Below are 18,608 nucleotides of genomic sequence, written 5' to 3' on the forward strand. Positions count from 1 at the left end.
TTTGCCTTTCTCCTTTCCCCTAGGGTCTTTAAGGGTATCTGGGGATGGGAGATAAGGAAATGCAAGACTGAACTGACTGACAGTTTGGATATGAGGGCTGATTTTAACCACATTGGTCTGGAGTCTAATAAAACATCTTCAGGTTGACACTCTCCAAATTGTCCTCTGAACTCTTGCCCCAGAACACCTAGGTTGTTGGAGCTGGAAGAGGTCTGATGGGTCATTTAATTCCATGGTCTTCAAATAGGAATCCCTGGGAGAGTCACCAATGGGGCTTTCAAGAAGGCGACACCTGGGCCGCCCAATGACCAACTGAACCTTGCCCCTGGGGTGGGCTCCAAGCATGTGCATCTTTTTGTAAAACTCCATGGGTTTTCCTGCTGTGCAGCCTTGATTAAGAATCACAGGACAAATGAGGAATTGTTAATTCAGGGGAGTTTGGTGACACACCAAGGCTCCCACTGACTTAGGGGCCAGGCCTAATCCCTGGAGTCCTGGTCTGGCACTCCACAGGCTACGAGTGCTACTGGGGCCTTGGACTGCAAACTGCTCACCCACCCTCTCTGACAAATGGGTCACTTGGAACTTCGAGGAAACACTAAGGGTGAGTGGGGATTTCTGACCCCCTAGTTCCTGACTCAGGGCTTCCACAGGGCTACCCTTGAGAATCAGGGAAACTTCACAAATGGGAAGCTTTACAAATTCACTAGAGCTAATGAAATGTGCAGGGCTTAGAACCATACCCTAAACTCATGAGAGGTTCCCTCAGGTCTTTGGGTTGCGCTTGGGGCCAGAGGGAACCACAAGCTGATTGGCTGATGACCCGAGCTTATCTTAAACTTCCAGAGGATCTGGGGTGAGGGTAGGGCAGGTAGGAAGCCTTGGAGGAGATTTTGGAATTCAGGGTCTAGTACGGGTGACCCTTGTCCAGAACATAGCTGCCAACAAGAATCTCGCTGAGCTTTAAAACTGGAAGCTTAGATGCCATTTCAACATTCACTCACATGTCGCCATTCTGCAAAATAAGCTCAAGTTATGGCAAAATCATCACAAGGCAGCTGCATTTCTGTGTGCACCGTCCTTTTCAGTTTATTGAGCGGGACTTCAGTTCTTTCCCGACTCTGGATGAAAACTTGGGACAACCCCATGACTCTTCTTGTCATTCTCAGGTAACAGGAGTCCTCTTATCAATACTTTAAGTGTCCGATCTAACGAGAAGTCAGAACTCAGATCCCAGTGGAATGTGTGGCTTTTCTCCTTCCCCAGTGTGGGCTTGCTGGGCGGTGGAGGAGTGTCTGCAGGGTGGGAAGGGGGCACGGTTGGCTTCTACTCTCCCTCTGCTCCTCATGTTTCTGCTCTGACCCTCCCCAGCTGGCTAGCCAGGTTTTCCAAAGCACCCAGGGCTGGAGAACAGGGGAAGAAAGAAGGGTCTGTTGGAGGAGGGACGCGTTCCATTAACTACAACTTAAACCTGGTGGACATTTTCATGGGTTATTTGAAGACTCTTCGTCACTTCCCCCCAACACGGGACATCCTGTCAGGGTTCTCTTGACGTGGACCATGCACTCCCCTCCTACTTGTGACTACTCTCTCTGCCCCGGGCTTTCTGGTTAGTCTTCTACTTTCTCTGCTGGGGTCCATTCACCCCTCCAAGCAGCTTTTCAAAACAGGATCTAAAATGACCCCATGCCAACTGTTTTTCTCTGGCTTGGTCCCTGGAAACATTCAGCAGGCTTTGCCCCCCCAAACCCTCATAGTCCCATTACATCCCCACCTGCAGCCCCCAACCCTCTTGGACCAGACACTCCAATAAGCCCCTGCCCTCTGCATTCAGGAACCTACATGTCATCTGTGTCCCCCAGATGGAGTTGCCGCCCCAGGACCACGCAGGGGCCCAAGTCGTAGGTACACATCCCAAGCTGAGTGGTTATGGTCTATTTATGAGGCAAGAGGTAAAGGAAGGACTCCCCATGTCCCTTTAGGAGGGGGCTCGCTACTCACTATATTCTGTCCCAAATCCCTCTTCCAACCTCTACTCTCCCAGCCCTCGTGTCCCTGAGAGTGAAGGGTCGAGAGTTGTGTAGCTCTTGCATTTGTAAATTCTGCACACTGTTTAGCAGCCCCTTTGGAATATGACACCTACTGTCTCTTGGTGTCATGGGCTGACATTCACTTTAGTGTGCTGTTACATAGACACACAGGCACGCACAGCCCCCCATGAGGGCCTGCCATGTGCCAGGCTTCATACCAGGTAATGGGGTCACAGAGACGGACAACGCAAGCCCTGCCCTAAGGAGCTTAGAGTCTAGTTGGAGAGACAGCGCAAATACAAGGACAGGAAAACAAAGTGTGATTGGTGCTGCTTACACCCTGGTGTGGAGACGTCTGCTTGGTGTGCCCTAGGAAATGGCCAGAACTTGCCACTAGCTTGGGGTTCCAAACTCCAGGACAAGCGCTTTCTCCTGCTGACTCAGGCCACAGTGAGGAGGAGAAGCTCCCACCTTTCACATCCCACCTCGGTCCCCAATTGTCAGCTAACGCCTAATTTATTCAGGGGAGTCAGATCATTAGAAAGCACAAAAGCATCTCTGAAAACCTGTGGCTTTCTAGCCTGACTCTGTAAGGACTGCGTTGGGGGAGCTGCCTGGGCTTTGGGAGGTTCGCTGAGAAGGGGGAGCGTTTGTGTGCCTGGTGAATTGCCCTGCACCGCAGTGACGTCTGTGTCTTGTTTTGATCAAGCCTCAGCTCTCCCGCAGTGAGGCTGCGTGGCTCAGAATCACACATAACCCTGACCACCAGGGACTCGGCAAAGGGGCGACAAAATGCAGTCTTTTCAACAAGTGACCAAAGCTAGCTGGGACGTCTGTTCAAGGGACCTTTCAGACATGTTCCTGCCAAAACACAGCCATCTGGAGAGCAGGCTTTGTAAACCAGCAGGCTCTGTCTGGACCACAGAGCTCTGTACCAGGGTCTGAATGGCTTGAGGGCCCGGACCTGGTCAGGACATCAGCAGCTGATGGAGAAGCTTGAGGATGTGTTGAGTAAAACCAGCGCCCCGGGGAAGGAAGAAGAGGAGCTTGCAAAGGTGGACACGGCAGCTCTCTGCCCACAGGCCCGGAACACAGGTGCAGTGAACAGTTTTAAATCGAAATAAAGATCTTTTTGGAATTATTGTGATTAAATCATTCTTTACTCCGTATTTCTGAAGGAAAACGAGTTTCCTCTGTATGTGCATGTGGCGGGTAGGAGAATCAAAAGGCTCTTTGTGAACATGGGTCCTGGCCAAGGTCATAGGTCATGTTTCCAAGGAATGTTCCAGAAAACCACGGAACATTAACCATTACTGTGGGACTGAAAGCCACACTCCTGTCTACCGCATGCTCTAAAAATAACCCTGGTCCAGCCTCTGCATTCAGAAGCTGTGGGTGCTCAGCCCACCCCACGGAGAGGGAGCAGAGGAGGTGATGCCGTCAGATAAGGATACAGCGCAAAGCGATTATGTGCGTTTTGTTGTCCACGCTAGTCAGGCCCTGAAAAGCGGTGGGAAGGCGCCTCCCTTGACAGATATTGATAAGTTCCAGGAGGCAGTGTTCTCAGGTTTTGCGTAAGTTTGGGATATTTGCTTCAAAGATGACTAAAATTGAGTGTTTCCTGCATGCCAGGCACTGCTCTAAAAGTTTCGCATGGGCTTCCCTGGTGGCGCAGTGGTTGAGAATCTGCCTGCCAGTGCAGGGGACACGGGTTTGAGCCCTGGTCTGGGAAGATCCCACATGCCGCGGAGCAACTAGGCCCGTGAGCCACAATTACTGAGCCTGCGCGTCTGGAGCCTGTGCTCCGCAACAAGAGAGGCCGCGATAGTGAGAGGCCCGCGCACCGTGATGAAGAGTGGCCCCCGCTCGCTGCAACTAGAGAAAGCCCTCGCACAGAAACGAAGACCCAACACAGCCATAAATAAATAAATAAATAAATAAATAAATAAATAAATAAATAAATAAATAAACCCAAAGTTAAAAAAAAAAAAGATTCGCATGAATTATTGCTTTTAAAATTAGTTATAGCCTCTGTGAGGATGGAGCCCGAGGTCCCACAACTAAGAAGTGCCAGGCCCGGGATAAGAGCTTTGCTCTCAACGGCCAAGCAGGGCCCAGCAGGTAAGGAAAGCTGGCCGGGGCCCAGGAACCTCTCCTGTCCCAGCACTGGCTATGCTCTGCCACGCCCAGTTTGGGTCTGGAATCCTCCAGAAATGATCCTCCTCCAGTATCCGCGTGTTCGACAATGGGCAGAACTTTCCCTCGCAGAAGCATCAGGGAAGGAGACAGGGGGAGAGAGAGAGAGAGAGAGAGAGAGAGAGAGAGAGCGCGTACAGGCAGGGCGCGTCTATACGGCCCTGACAGTGAGGCGGGGCCAGCAGCCTGGACCGTGTCCACGCTATTAAACAGCACAGACCCCATCACCGTTTGGCTGCAGGAGGTCAAACACCTCAGCCTGCCTGGCCTGAGATCACAAGCTTGGGATGACGCATCCCCAGGTCAGGGAAGTGGGTTCTTTTGCCCAGGGATGAAGTCGATTGAGAACAGGAAGGACTGAGTGTGACAGAAGTTAGGCATCCGGCCCGTCGGGAAGCCAGAGGGACGGGGCAGAAGTCTGCCATGCACTCAAAGGAGTCTCTTGGTAATAACCTGGTTATAAGCATTTTGGAAAAAAAACCCAAAAAACAACACCGTCCTTTCTGAGACTCATGGTGGAAGCCCTCAGAACCTTTAGGCAGTGGGCTAGGGGCTCTCCTTCTCCTTCAGACCCTTTACGGGGCTTCTCTTCTGCAGTCAGGATTCCCTGTGAGGACTGGAGCAGCAGACCTGCTTCACTACCGGTCTGATCATGAGCAGCGACTGGAGGGCATCTCTGTCCCGCTGAGCAGACATCAGGCTGCCCTGACCGCAGGCTGCCCGACGGGCCCGCTGTAATTGTTTAATCCCCAACAGTTACAGTGGCTGCTTGAGTAGCTCCCTCCCCTCCCCAAATATTTAACCTAACCAGCAAAAACTGGCAGTAAAATCTGGAAAGTCACAGCCCAGGGGAGTTCTGTGTCGTCTGATGAAATACAGAGACTTTCGCAGCCCACAGTTGTGCAGAATGAAGAGATCATTTCAAGGAGGGTCTCATCGGTCTGATGCCCCCGATTTAAGATTCAGTGTGTGTCGCTCTACCCTCCTCAGCAACGTGAGGTCAGCAGCTAGAACGTGCAAATCTAATGATGTCCAGGGTATCGGGGTTCCTAAGCGAAAACCGGAGACCCCTAATATGCGATAAGGGAACTTGGAGCTGTTTGTGGCAGTAAGCCTTTGAAAAGCTTTGGAACTGAGCTCCTGTTCATTTTCCTACGGGAAAATGAGGCTGCCTGGGTCAGGGGTGTGTTTCCTGAATGAAGGAATAAGCTGGGAGCTTGGTGAATGGGTGCTGACGGTCTGCGGGGGAAATCATTTTAGCGCCTAAGTCAGGTTCACGTGCACACACAGGCATGATGCGGCCATGGACGAGGCCCCCAAGGACTTCACCTTCTTGATCTGACAAACGAGGCAACAGAGCCCAGAGCTGGTTTCATCGAAACGCGCTGATTCCTACTTTGTCTCAGAAAAGTTCCCAAACTGCCGGCGCAGTGAGGTGGTGCCTATTCCAGGGTTCAAGCCCAGCGCGCGGTGCTGCCCTGACGCTGCAGCCTTCCCCACGGACCCCACGTGGGCGGTGAAGGTTGTAGAAGACTCTGGGTGTGTTCTTAATTATTAAACTCCCAGCACTGATGAGGAAACTTGGAGGGAAATGCCACCCCCATCTTGGAAGCACCCATAACGTGCTAGTCGCAGAAGGGTCACTGGCCCGGCACACAGTAGGGCCACTCGGTCAGTGGATGAGTCCATTGGTGCTTTGGTGCTGTCTGCCCACCAGGTATGTCCCACCTGCATGGATGTGGGACTCCGGGTCCTGATCTATCAAATGTCCACCTCAGCTGGAGGGACGGACGCTCAGTGTGACATGTAACATCCCACAGTCTACCTAAGAATTGTGCAAAGTAAAGCACAGTTCTCCTTTGACTCATGGGGAGATGGGGCTCAGGCCGGGGAAGTAGCTCACGTTACCATGACAGAAAATGCTGGGACAAAGGTTGGAGCCCATGCTGTCCACCTGTGGGCTTCACTCTCCATCCCCATCTGCTTTTCCTTATGATTTCCAAAGGGGCAACTGTGTTCAGAGGCCTGCTTAGAAAAAGCCAAGCAAACAGGAACGAATAGAGAGAACCCACGATTCCCCTGGTCTGGCCTAGGGAGACTTCAGGAGGGGGCAGAAGAGGTCACCAAGTGCTGTAGGGCTGAACCCGGGGCCTTTTAAGGTCTTGAACGAAGCACTGTCCTGTCATCTGGACAGAAGTAGCCCCTTGAAGCCTGGAATGGTCTTTTGCTCCCCCTCTGCAGCCTGTATCTCTCTGCCAGTTTCTAGCACTTTCTTTTCTGGTTCAAAAGTCACTTGCTCACAGTGGTGGACTTTCTGGACTCCTGCATTTACGCAGTTAGCACCTTTGGAGACAATAGGATTCTGTCCCCTCCTGGGGATGAGGCCACCTTGTCCTGTTCACCTCTGTAACCAGGCCCAGCACCAGCCTGACCCAGCGCAGGGGCAACAGATGAATTTACAACCTGAATTGATAGCTAGACATATAGACACAAACAAGCTCTTAAACTGCTAATGAAAACAGACGGTTCCTTTTTAATAGATGTAATGATTTCACTGTCTGTGACCAAGAGGTAAATAAGTTGCTGAATAACCTACTGAAAGCAGAAAACACCAGGAGAAGAAATAGAGAAGTGAACGGTGGGACCTGCTGGGGCCCCCGGACTGGCTCACCATGCCTAGCATGTTTCCAGAAAGACCAGAGTGATAAAGTCCGGTCCCTGCCCACCACCTGGCACTTTCTTCTCAATGTCAACTTTAACTATGTTACAGATGAATACCGTTCCAAGCCTTCTCACTTCGCTGCTCTGTGCATCAGTGCCATCAAAGTTCAGCTTATCTATGAACGAGTTCATCCACCTACAGGTTTCCCAATCCTCACTGAACGTTTCCTAAGAACGGGGATTGCACGTCATACGTTTCTGAAACTCCACTGCACCAGACACAGGTCATTCACTCAGTGGGTGCTCAAATGCATGTTTCTTAAATTAACAGAGTCCCACTGTAGATACATCTGCTGACTCTTGTAATTTAGTTACAGGAAAGAAAATTCATTTCATAAGCCATTTCAGCATCGAAAGAACATGCCAATCTCTCCAACTCTAGTTAAATATCCATTCCTTTAGATGTTCCACGAAATTCCCATTTCTATCCATTCAAATGGATGGTCTCAAGTCTTTGATCTGTCCTTGTGTGGCTAACTCCTAAATTCTGTCTATCTCATATCTTTGAAATTCTAAGACCCTTAAAAGGCTCTCAGGGAAGTCATGAGCCGTGAAACAGTGGAGTGTGGGATGCATGGTGTGATTTTGCTTCTTGATTTGGCCTTGATGGCACGCTGGTAAGGAAGCGTCCTCCCACACTAGGCAGAGGGTGGTGACCCCTTTTGTGACATATTTGGAACCCCAGTGCCTCATATTGCACGTTCAGAACTTAACATGGCTGGGGAAGAAAAACTAGGAAGAATGAATCAACTTCACGCTAAGATGTTCACAGGCGAGTCTAACTCACTATTCCCAGTTGACCTCTATACGACCAGTCAATATACTCTTGAAAATGGACACATTCAGGCCAATGTCGAGTATTTTGAACACTGACATGTTTGAAGTGCCACAGGCCTCTAGGTCACTGCCAGGAGCTTTTGGCCCTCGCCAGCCCACGCCTTTCCCTGGCCAACAGCCCCGCCTCTCCCCATCACCCCGCCTCTCCCCACCGGCCCCGCCTCTCCCCATCGGTCCTGCCTCTCTCCACCAGCCACACCTCTCCCCACCAGTCACACCTCTCTCCATCACCCAGCCTCTCCCCACCGGTCCCGCCTCTCCCCACCAGTCACACCTCTCCCCATAAGCCCAGCCTCTCTCCATCGCCCCGCCTCTCCCCACCAGCCCCACCTCTCACCACCAGCCACACCTCTCTCCATCAGCCCAGCCTCTCTCCATCGCCCAGCCTCTCTCCATCGCCCCGCCTCTCCCCACCAGCCCCGCCTCTCCCCACCAGCCACACCTCTCTCCATCAGCCCAGCCTCTCCCCATCACCCCGCCTCTCCCCACCAGCTCCGCCTCTCCCCACCAGCCACACCTCTCTCCATCAGCCCAGCCTCTCCCCATCGCCCATCCTCGCCCGACCGGCCCCGCCTCTCCCCATCAGCCCAGCCTCTCTGACCTCATTCTTCAGGCTCCTGGCCAGGAAGTGCTCAGCCACGTGCGCAGGGAGCACGTTCTCCAGCAGCACGCGGTTCAAGTTCTCCATGGTTTCTATCTCCTCTCGCTCTTTTTTGAACTTGTTCTTCCATAAGAAGTCTAACCTACAGTAATATTCATTCTGTTACAAGAGGACACAGAGGTAAAGAAACAATAGGCATCTTGTCCTGCCAGAGAGAGGAGGTTTTAAAGAGAAAATAAAAAGAATGAAACAAACCTAAAAAAGAACCCCCCCCAAACGGAATTGTCACCCTCCCTACTAAGCCCTCAGTTGCCCCCAAATGTCTCTCATTCACCCTCTAACATGGATTTCCAAAATGCAAATTTGGGAAAGAACCAGCCTCAGAAACAGAGAAAATAGCTATACTGAAGGCTTGAAAGACAAAAATGACATGAAAGCTTCTTACATAGTCATGTTAATAAATGGTGGCTTGAATTATTTTTTGGAAAGAGCTGTGATAGAATATAAATAATGAATAAAAGAAAAATGGAAAATATATTAGTAGAGAGAGTGCATTGTTTCATGATTTGCATTTAAAAAATAATAGTGTTCATTTGTGGCAGTTTGCCTTTTACAGCTGAAAATCAGTTTTCCTCTACCACAAATTATGTAATTAAGTATACATTGAAAAGTATGTGTTTTTTCATTTGGGATTGCACCGTACTGAGAAAATGACATTATATTTAGACAAAAGTTCATTTTGATATAATTTAATTGATGGTGCCTGCCAGTAAAAACATATGTGTTCATGCTTTATAATGTATTAAAATTCAATGTTTTAAAAAACCAGCTGTTATTAACATTGTAGAAATAGAGAGACCCGTTTACTATCACAGGGTCTCTTTGGTTTGTCATCATTTTGTATCTGCTCTGATGTATATAATTTAATATAATGAAACAGACTTGAATGAATCTTCCTGTAACAGAAGGGCCTAAGAGAGAGAGTGTATTTCAGCACAGATAGTAATTATTGACAAATAAATGCAAAAACGAACTAAATGGAGGGAGTTTGTTTTATTGGTTTGATTAGCTATACCAATGACAGCACAAAGCAAAATAAAACACACATAAATGGCCTCATGCACAGATGGCAATTTCAAAAAAAAATTCACAATTTGAAACCTGAAAGAACAATGATCATTCACTGAAATTAGGTTTGCTTCAAACTATGTGTGATATATTCAAAAATTATTCCTCCTCCTCTGGGGAGGCATTTATTTTTAGCTCATATAACAAGCCATTTTTAAAAAAGATTACAAAAGAGGTATTTTAAAAGTTTGCTTATATTAAATTTTTACATTACTGACACATTTCCCACATTCTGTATTTATGGAAATCATGCTATGCACGTACTGGAAAAGGCCTCTCCCTTGGAGAACAGGTTAATTTATTTAGATTTTTTGGGGGGGATAAACTAGTGGTGTGGCCGGTATTAAAGTAAAATAACAGAAGCAATCTACGGTGGTGGCATCGAGAAGACACAGGTATACACCAAAGATCAGATGAAAATGAAACATGAGATGAAGCCATGGAGGCAGCAAGCCCAATTCGTGTAAGTTTGAAAGGTTTTCGTAAAGCACGTGAGGAGTCGCTCAGGTTTTCTGAGGGACTGCTACTGCACCACGTGCAAGCATTCTTTAAGTCTCCTACTAAAGGAATCGGAACACTTTGGGACCAGCTACCTTGGACTGAGAGTGACCTTCTGACAAATCTTTCCCACTCCCCTCCCCAACCAGTGCAGTCTGCTGCAGAACCCTTGCCTTGAGGCGCAAGGACCTTAAAAACTCATGTGCAGTCCCCCAGAAGATGACAAATGTTTTTATCCCAAACCAGTTGTAATGGACTTAATCATGTCCCCAAAGAGATCGTTCCAAGTCTGAACCCCGGTATCTGTGCCTGTGACTTCTCTGGAAATAGGGTCTCGGCAGATGTAATGAACTTAAGGATCTCAGGATGAGATCATCCTGGATTTAGGGTGGGCTGTAAATCCAATGACTGATGTCCTTACAGGAGAAAAGAGAGGGAGATTTGACGCAGAGACCCGGGGAGGCTGCGTGAGGAGATGCAGCCAGGGGCGGGGAGAGCTGCTCCCTCCGTGACCCTGACTCAGGGCAGGAAAGCGCTCTAAGGACTTTGTGACACTTCAGCTAAAACAGCAGCCCAGCTCCATGACCCACAGTCAGTCCTCACATCACCCCCCATCTCTCAGATTCCATCTGGGGCCGCTCCCCAAATGCTTAGGGGCCCAGATCCCACTCAGACGTGGAATTTGTCTTCATGAGCTCTGGCGTGATGGGAGAGAGAGCAGGAAGAGTCTTGAGAGGGCGTCCAGGCCGCGTCTGGGACCCCACCGACCCTGTCTGCTGTGTTTCACGTCCTAGCACAGCCTCGAGGGCGTCCCGTGCTCTGTCTAGTTCTGAAAACTACCTGAGGAACTGGACTTACACCTTTCTGCGTGGACAGAAGTGGTCTCTGGGCAGGGGTGCAGGCAGCACATGATTCCACTTTCTCTGGGATCCCCAACTCTCGCACACAAGGACCTCGGCCTCACTCTCAGGCACTAGGTTGTCACTGCCCGGTTCCATACTCTGAATGAGCCCACCTAGGATGTAGACCCTTGATGGCAGGGGGCTGCCCTTTAAGCTTGGGTGAAATACAGGGGATCTTTCTTTTTCAAAAGAGGCCCTTGAGTTGGCTTGCATTTCTGTCACAAGCTAGGTTTCAGTACAGAGAGTGGTACTGTACTGTCGCTCTTGTCTAGGATGTGTTATGTTTTCATTAAGGTTTCTGAGGTGCCTACAGCAATATTTAGTATAGTCATTTTCTTAGAAAGCAAGTACATTGCCATCATTTCAAAAAAGATGGTCATGGGCCAGGGGAGCCATTAGGACAAATGATAACAAAAATAAGTTGCAAAAAGTCTGTGCTATTATTTAAAACATATTCAGAAAAGAGGTAACTCTGAGGCCATGGATTCTTACAACATTTGAAAACCTTATTTCAAATATCAGACATTTGTTTATAATACAGTTGTATTTCCGGAAGGGTGTGCAGAGGAAGTCTATATCACAGACTTCACAGTTCTTGTTATCCCAGAAGACTTGGGATCTCAGTAAATCATTCACTTAATGATTTTGGACTGAAGGTCAGCCTTCTGGCTCACCTTGGTATATCCTTGGTTCTAGTTAAAGAGTAACTGTGGACACAATTAATCCTGCAGGGGTTACTACTCTTTAGGCCTCTAGATGTACATATTACTTATCGTTACACTAGTGACAAAAAAGGAAACTGGTATCAGCACTATCACGTTAAATGAATGCCTGGCCATAATACTGCATACTTTTGATTATTTATTTAAATCATTTAGGGGGTAACTGATCAGTGAGCAGCCATGGGATTCGACAACATTTGTGTAGTGGTATTGCCTGTATCTTATCTCAGTGATCAATAAAAAAAGTTGGGAGAATTCAATTTGATTCTAGGTAATTAAAATGTATTGCTGTGAAGCAATCTGAGTGATCATTCTAGTAGGAGAAACTGCCTAAGAATGCAGAACGTAGCATGTGCCGGGGACAGAGGTGGGGAGGGTGATGGGGGGACCGGGGTCTTCTAAGCTCTGCATCAGGACCACAGCGTAGCTCTAGGGAGATTGGTGACAGCTGCACTGTGGGCTCCAGGGAAGGATGCCCCTTGCACGTCCCCGGGAAGATGGAAGAGGATGGATGGCATTCCCGGGTGCCGGCCTGACTGTGACAGATCTGGTCTCTGCTCCGACTGTGCGATTATTAGCAGCTTCCTCCTGGTGAGAAATGGAAGCCAGACCCAAACTCCCCAGTTGATAGTTTGCCTCTCAGATAACTTAACTGTTTAGAGATGTGTATAGAATTTAATTGGCATTGCCTCTTCCCTGGTTATCTCCAAATAAATCACTTCTTTGTTTCATGCTATCCATCAAAGAAATTAAAACAAACTGTGGTTGAGGCAGAGCTACCCGGTATGGGATGAGTCTTTAGTCTTTGGGTGATTGTCCTTGTTTGCAGGCAGAGAAAGAATATTGCCCTTAAAAGTCCTGTACCTACAGGCTCCACGGGGAGGCCAGAAGCGGGCACAGAGCCCGAGGAGGACGTTTCATTTGCATCACAAAATAAAATTTTTGAACAAGGGACCATATTTCTAGGGATAATTGCAAGTGACAGCAGGGATACTTAATACCCACTTCAAAGAAAAAGAAGCCATACCTTTTGAAATGCAGATGAAAACCCCAGGCAAGGGGACATTTTTTTCCAATTAGTGTCAGCTACTGAGGGAATACATTGTAGGCTTACAGAAACCTACATATTTATTTTGAGACTTAACAGGAAATTCATTGATTCACACTTCTACTGTTCACAAAATCTGCCTCTTAAGGGAAAAAAAATGAGAGGCCTTTTTCTTGTGTCTATAGCCAAGCATATATACCTTGTGCTACCTACTTTTCTTTTAAGTGATAAGGTGATTCTGATGTTTCAACATTTGTTTGCATGAAAGCAATGGCAATGCACATCAGCAAAGTATTATTAATACAGCACTTTAGAGAAGTTACAGAAGAAACAGACTTCTTACCTGTCTGCCCAGAACAAGCAGTGTGATGAAAAATATAAAGAGAGACACTGAGCCCATGGTCTTTAGGTCTTTCCAAATGCCTGGTCTATTAAAAAACAAACAAACAGACGAAAACAATACAACAAAACAACATACACACAGGACTTAGAATTCGTGCATGAATAAATTTCAGAATCTCTAGTGCTTGTCTACATTCTACACCAACCAACCAACCAAACACACACACACACACACACACACACACACACTTCAAATGTATTTGCAAACCCAGATTGCATCAGAAGAAAGCAAAATAATCCTTATTTCAAGAGCTCAGTAAAAGAAAAAAATCTTCCAAATGAATATAGATTTCTTACTTTATACCAAACTCTAGCAAATATAAAATGAAGAGCAGAATATTAGTAATATTTTCTTGATATTTCTGGGATCAATATGGATAATTGGATATATGACTTGTATTTTTTAGTAATTATTTGCAGAATGAGACAGTATGCTAGAAATTAATAATCATGGGAGATATAAAAATGAAGTAGGAAACTTTATTTCTATAAGCTACTCTGACATATGAATAATATACTTTCATATAACTTTCTGGCAGGCGCTCCTTCTTATTCCTCCTTTCATGGGGTTTTGTATCACAAAGGCATAAGACAGATGGAAACCCTTGGCCCACTGCCCCATCAAGCTCTTACTGTGCTGGCTGGGCCCTCCATCCTCACCATGACCTTCTAGGCAATGACCACCCACACATCCTAGTTGGCATGTGTGGTGGTCAATTTTATGTGTCAACTTAAAGGTTCTGTTTTCGGTTCTTGTACAGCATACAAGGAGAAATCGACTTGATTCCCCAGGGTAATCCTGCATAGCTGACAAATGATTATTTCACACATATAATTGTAAATGAGACTTGAGAAGTTGATTATGTATGGCTGCCATGTCACATAAGCAGCATAGCTTGTATTTAATCAAGTATAAATATCAAGTCATCAGTTTCTGCTTGGGAGTTGAATATGCTTTGAGATTTTCCTGTTTCTCCATAGAAGGTTCGAGGACTGATGAGATAATAAGAGAAATGGATAAAGAACTAAAGAGCGCAGGTGGGCTTTGACGTAAGTAACCCTGGTTGGAATCATGACTCCCCTGCTCTAGTGAGCTGGGGACCTAGGATAAACCCCTCTAAACCTCACTTTCCCCATCAGCCAAAGGGGGTACCAATGCCCATCTTACTGGCTGTCTTGGTCACTAGGTCAAATATTTATGTACCTGGCATAGAGCCTGACATACAGGAAGCACTTCACAAATGGCACTCATGATTTTTAGTATTAACTACACAGTGATAAACAAGAGGATGGAGCAAGGAAGCTAGAGAAAAAGATAAGAAAATGCAGGTTGGTGGATTTCATTAACAGAATGACAGATTCATGTGCAAAAGAAAGGCAGATTCCTGCAGAAATGAGGAGACAGAATCTCCAGTCCCAGTGGCTGAAGGGCTTAGGACCTCAGAGAACTCTCCAGAAAGGCTATGCTTGTACTCAGGGCTCTTTCCTCCTACCAAGCCAACTGTGGCTGGAAAAAATCTGAGCTCAACAGCCATAAGGAGGTTACCAGTTTCTCTCTAGGAATGAAGTGAGCTGACAAGTGTCACTTTCCTGTCTCAGTAGTAGCGATTTTAAGAAATGAAGTTCCTTTTTGAGCTCGTGGCAGCTGTGTCTAATAGCACAGTTGAAGTGACTGCACTTCAGATGTTTATAAGCAGTGCAAACTCCAGTGACTTTTAGGGACTTTTTTTGGCCACACCATGTGCGGCATGTAGGATCTTAGTTCCCCGACTAGGGACTGAAACCATGTCCCCTGCAGTGGAAGCACGGAGTCAACCACTGGACCTCCGGGGAAGTCCCCAGTGACTTTTAAACTCATTTCCCCCCATATTGACTACACTGACAGGATATTGACCAGTTAATAAAACTGGTACAGGGAATTCTCTGGCAGTCCAGTGGTTAAGACTCCGAGCCTTCCCTGCCAGGGCCCGGGTTCGATCCTTGGTTGGGGAACTAAGCTCTCACAAGCTGCACGGCATGGCCATAAAAAAAAAAAAAAAAAAAAAAGTGGTACAACATACACAACAGCGTGCAAGAAGCTGGTACAGGCTGTTTTTAACTTTCACGTTGCTTCATGAACATCCTATTACTTTACCATTCCAGGAATCCTAGAAAACTGCTATGACATCCCTCCTTTTTACCCATCACCCTATAAACCTAAACTGAGAGTAAAATGTTAACTCCAAGGTCAGGATCTTACAGTAGCTTCATCAATGCAACCAATCAGAACTCAGGTCCCACGTGCATCCCCAGGTAAGGGACCAGATGCCCCAAATATACAAAGCCATCTCCCCTCCCTCTCACTGATGGAGAGTGGGAGGTAAGACCCTCTTTATGCAGTTCACGGGCTGGCTGGGTTTTCAGATAATCACACAGAAAATACATGCAAGGAACCTAGAGGGAAAAATCCTTTTCTGGGACTCCTCACGCTAATGAATTTAAACATAGGTTTAGGGGTACAAATAACCTCTACCTATCTCCCAGTTCCTGAGCCTTAGTGAGGAATAGTGGTGGGTGGAGGTGGGGACTTGGGGGAAGCAAGACTAGGAAAGGCTCTCATTGCTGGACCGGGCAGTGCACTGGGAAGTACAGAACTAAATGGACCTCAGAAATAATGACGCACAGCACAGCCTGTAGGATAGACTTGGGTACCAGTCCACAGATGCCTTTTTTCCTTCTGACGTTTTCCGTCAGCGAGGGAGACCTGTAACCTGCTGTCTTCGCTTTCATTTAGATTTCTCAGAAACTTCTTTTATTCATCCAGCCCCAAAGAACAGCTGATTCCAACGGGAGTTCATCTCGCCCACGTGGGCCCCTCACAGGCCACGGCTGATGGTCTCCTGAAGCTTGAGGGATGAATTTCTCCATCCACAGATCCATTCCTGGGTTCCTTGCTCTTTGTGTGTATGCAAGAGAGGCTGGGAGGAAAAGAAGTGGGTAGTATGGAGGGGACATCGGGACAGAGAGAATAAAATTCCAAGATGTCTTCTGGCAGAGTCTAGTCAGTTGTGTTGATCATATCAGTTTCCCAGAACTTTTCTTTGAAGTGTAGTTGATTTGCAATGCTGTGTTGGTTTCAGGTGTACAGTAAAATGATTCAGTTATACATATATATATATATATATTCTTTCTCAACCTTTTCCATTATATGTTATACAAGATACTTTGCTATATAGTAGGACCTCGTTGTTTATTTTATATAGAGTAGTTTGTATCTGCTAATTCCAAACTCCTAACTCCCAGGATTGCTGAAACAAAGTGCCACAAACTGGGTGGCTTAAAACAACAGAAACTTATCATCTCATAGTTCTGGAGGCCAGAAGTCTGAAATCAAGGTGCCGGCAGGGCTGTGCTCCCTCTGAAACCTGCAGAGAAATCCTTCCTTGCCTCGTCCTGGCTTTGGTGGTCGGCTGGCCACTGTATCACTCCAATGTCTGTCTTCATCATCACGTGGTGCCCGCTCCCCTCCCCCCATGTGTCTCTGTCTCCACATGGCCATCTTCTTACAAGGACACCAGTCATATTGGATCAGGGCCCACCCCACTCCAGCAGGACTTGATCTTAACTAATTACATGTGCAATGATCCTATTTCCAAATAAGGTCACATTCTCAGCTACTGGGGCTTAGGACCTCAGCATGTCTTCTTTTAAGTGACACACTGACACATTAACAATTGTATCGGCCATTTATATAAAAACGACAGCAACTTAGTCTGAGGTCTCTCTCTCTCCTTTCCCTTTAAGTTTTAGGGATGAAATCCACTTTGGACTTTCACATGCTGGGGCTATGCTATCACTCTGTTATGAAGTATAGAAGACAGAGCTAATATAACTGAGAAGGTTTCTAACTCTATGATTTTAACTTGACAGTTTTAGCCAAAATGTGACCAGATAGGCTATTTTTCATACTTAAAAATGGGTTCTGGAGACACAGATACCCAAATGTGCCTGTAGCCACACACTAATTTACAGCTGACCCTCACCCTGAGGCTGTTAATGGAGCAATCATTCTGGCCCTCAAGTTTCCAGGGTCCAAGAGAACAAAGAAACCTAACAAATTGGGCAAAGGATATGGAATTGCTTGGTGAACCAGTCTCTAACCTAAAGGCAAACAGCTCCGTGACATAAAAATGACATTTTCATTGCTTTCAGGAGAGGATGCAGTCCAGGCATGTATACACAAACATAATTAACATTTCAAAACATTCTATTTTCTAGGTGACATAAGCCTCCATTTACTAAGAAGAAAAGTACCTCAAGAAACCTAGTTTCTGTTGTGTTGGTAACAATATACGAACTGAGTAAAATCAGATCTTCCCAGGTCACTCACTGGGATCAAAAGTAGTCTGACCTCTGGGACCCTGACCCCCTGAAGCCCACGGTTCATGAAGAAAAGTCCCACAAAGAGACAATGGCTACAGCCCTCCCTCTTAACGTGAGACCCTGTTGCTCTGCCGCTGATGAAGCTGTTTACTCCTGGCTGTCCCTGTGAGTAAGTTAGGAAACGCCTGGCTTTGCCAACAAGGAACCTCTGAATCCTCAGCCATCTTCAATGTCAAGCGATGCAAAAAGCTCAAGTTTTGGCCAACTTGTTGCTGCTGCAAGATGAATCTGCTGTACCTTGCTCAGCACAGGACCAAGACCTCAACTACAATGTCAGGAGACGACACAGTCCGAATAAAATAAAAATACCCCAGGAAGGAAATGTTGGGGTTAAAATGCCAAGGGCAAAATAAAGACAGCCAATTGTCCTGTCGGGAAATCTTCCTCTAAGTCTGGCTGGAGAAAGGGCAAGGAATTGCTGAGATGCACGTGTTAGTACCACTTTCCTGATATTCCCTCCTGGCCTTTCAGGTGAGTGGCATACAGCATCCTGTTGATCTCTGCTTCCAAGCTCTCCTCCCTCCGGGTCACCAGTGCAGTGGCTGGGTCCTGGCCAGGTGATGCTGGCTGGTGATGAAGCGTGAGGATGACAGCTCAGCCAAAATTCCTGTATTCCACTGCTCAGACTCGGCAGCCATCAAAGCAAACCTATTTTCTGATGGCTGACCTGGTTTTTTGCAATGACCATCAGAGCTGTGGTCAGACAGGAGAGTTCTAAAACAGCTCAGTCGTTTAAAAAATACACCATTCCTTTCCGATGACTGGATATGCATCATTAATAAGTTTTCTGGACCAACTGAGTCAGGGGTGAGAATGACCTCTGCAGACAGTTTGTGTTTGTGTCTTTTGACATATTTTTCAGTTATTTTCTTTCCAGTTCTATTTAGACATAATTGACATATAAACTGTATAAGTTCAAGGTGTACAATGTGTTGATTTGATACACTTATATGTTGGGAAATGATTATCACTATAGCATTAGCTGACATCCTCATCACCTCACATAATTACCATCTCCCTTTTGTGGTGAGAACATTTAAGATCTACTCTTTTAGCAACTTTCAAGTATGTAACACAGTATTGTTAGCTATAGTCACCACG

The 18,608-nt window shown here is 46.8% G+C and overlaps 1 protein-coding gene across 4 annotated transcripts in view; it reads right to left on the reverse strand.

Moving 5' to 3' along the window:
• ADCY2 (adenylate cyclase 2) overlaps window positions 1-18,608 on the reverse strand; it is a 427,841-nt gene that overhangs the window by 26,331 nt on the left and 382,902 nt on the right. For 3 of the 4 annotated variants that reach the window (XM_082454366.1, XM_082454365.1, XM_082454367.1), the window contains 2 exons: window positions 13,027-13,111; window positions 8,386-8,544 (listed from right to left, as the gene is read on the reverse strand). In XM_082454366.1, coding sequence (XP_082310492.1) covers window positions 8,386-8,544; window positions 13,027-13,111 — 244 coding nt within the window. The remainder of the gene's footprint in view (window positions 1-8,385; window positions 8,545-13,026; window positions 13,112-18,608) is intronic. The other variant, XM_082454368.1, reaches the window with a different exon arrangement.

Source organism: Balaenoptera physalus (genome assembly GCF_965194825.1).
Source record: "Balaenoptera physalus genome assembly, chromosome: 3".
In the NCBI taxonomy this organism is placed as follows: Eukaryota; Metazoa; Chordata; class Mammalia; order Artiodactyla; family Balaenopteridae; genus Balaenoptera; species Balaenoptera physalus.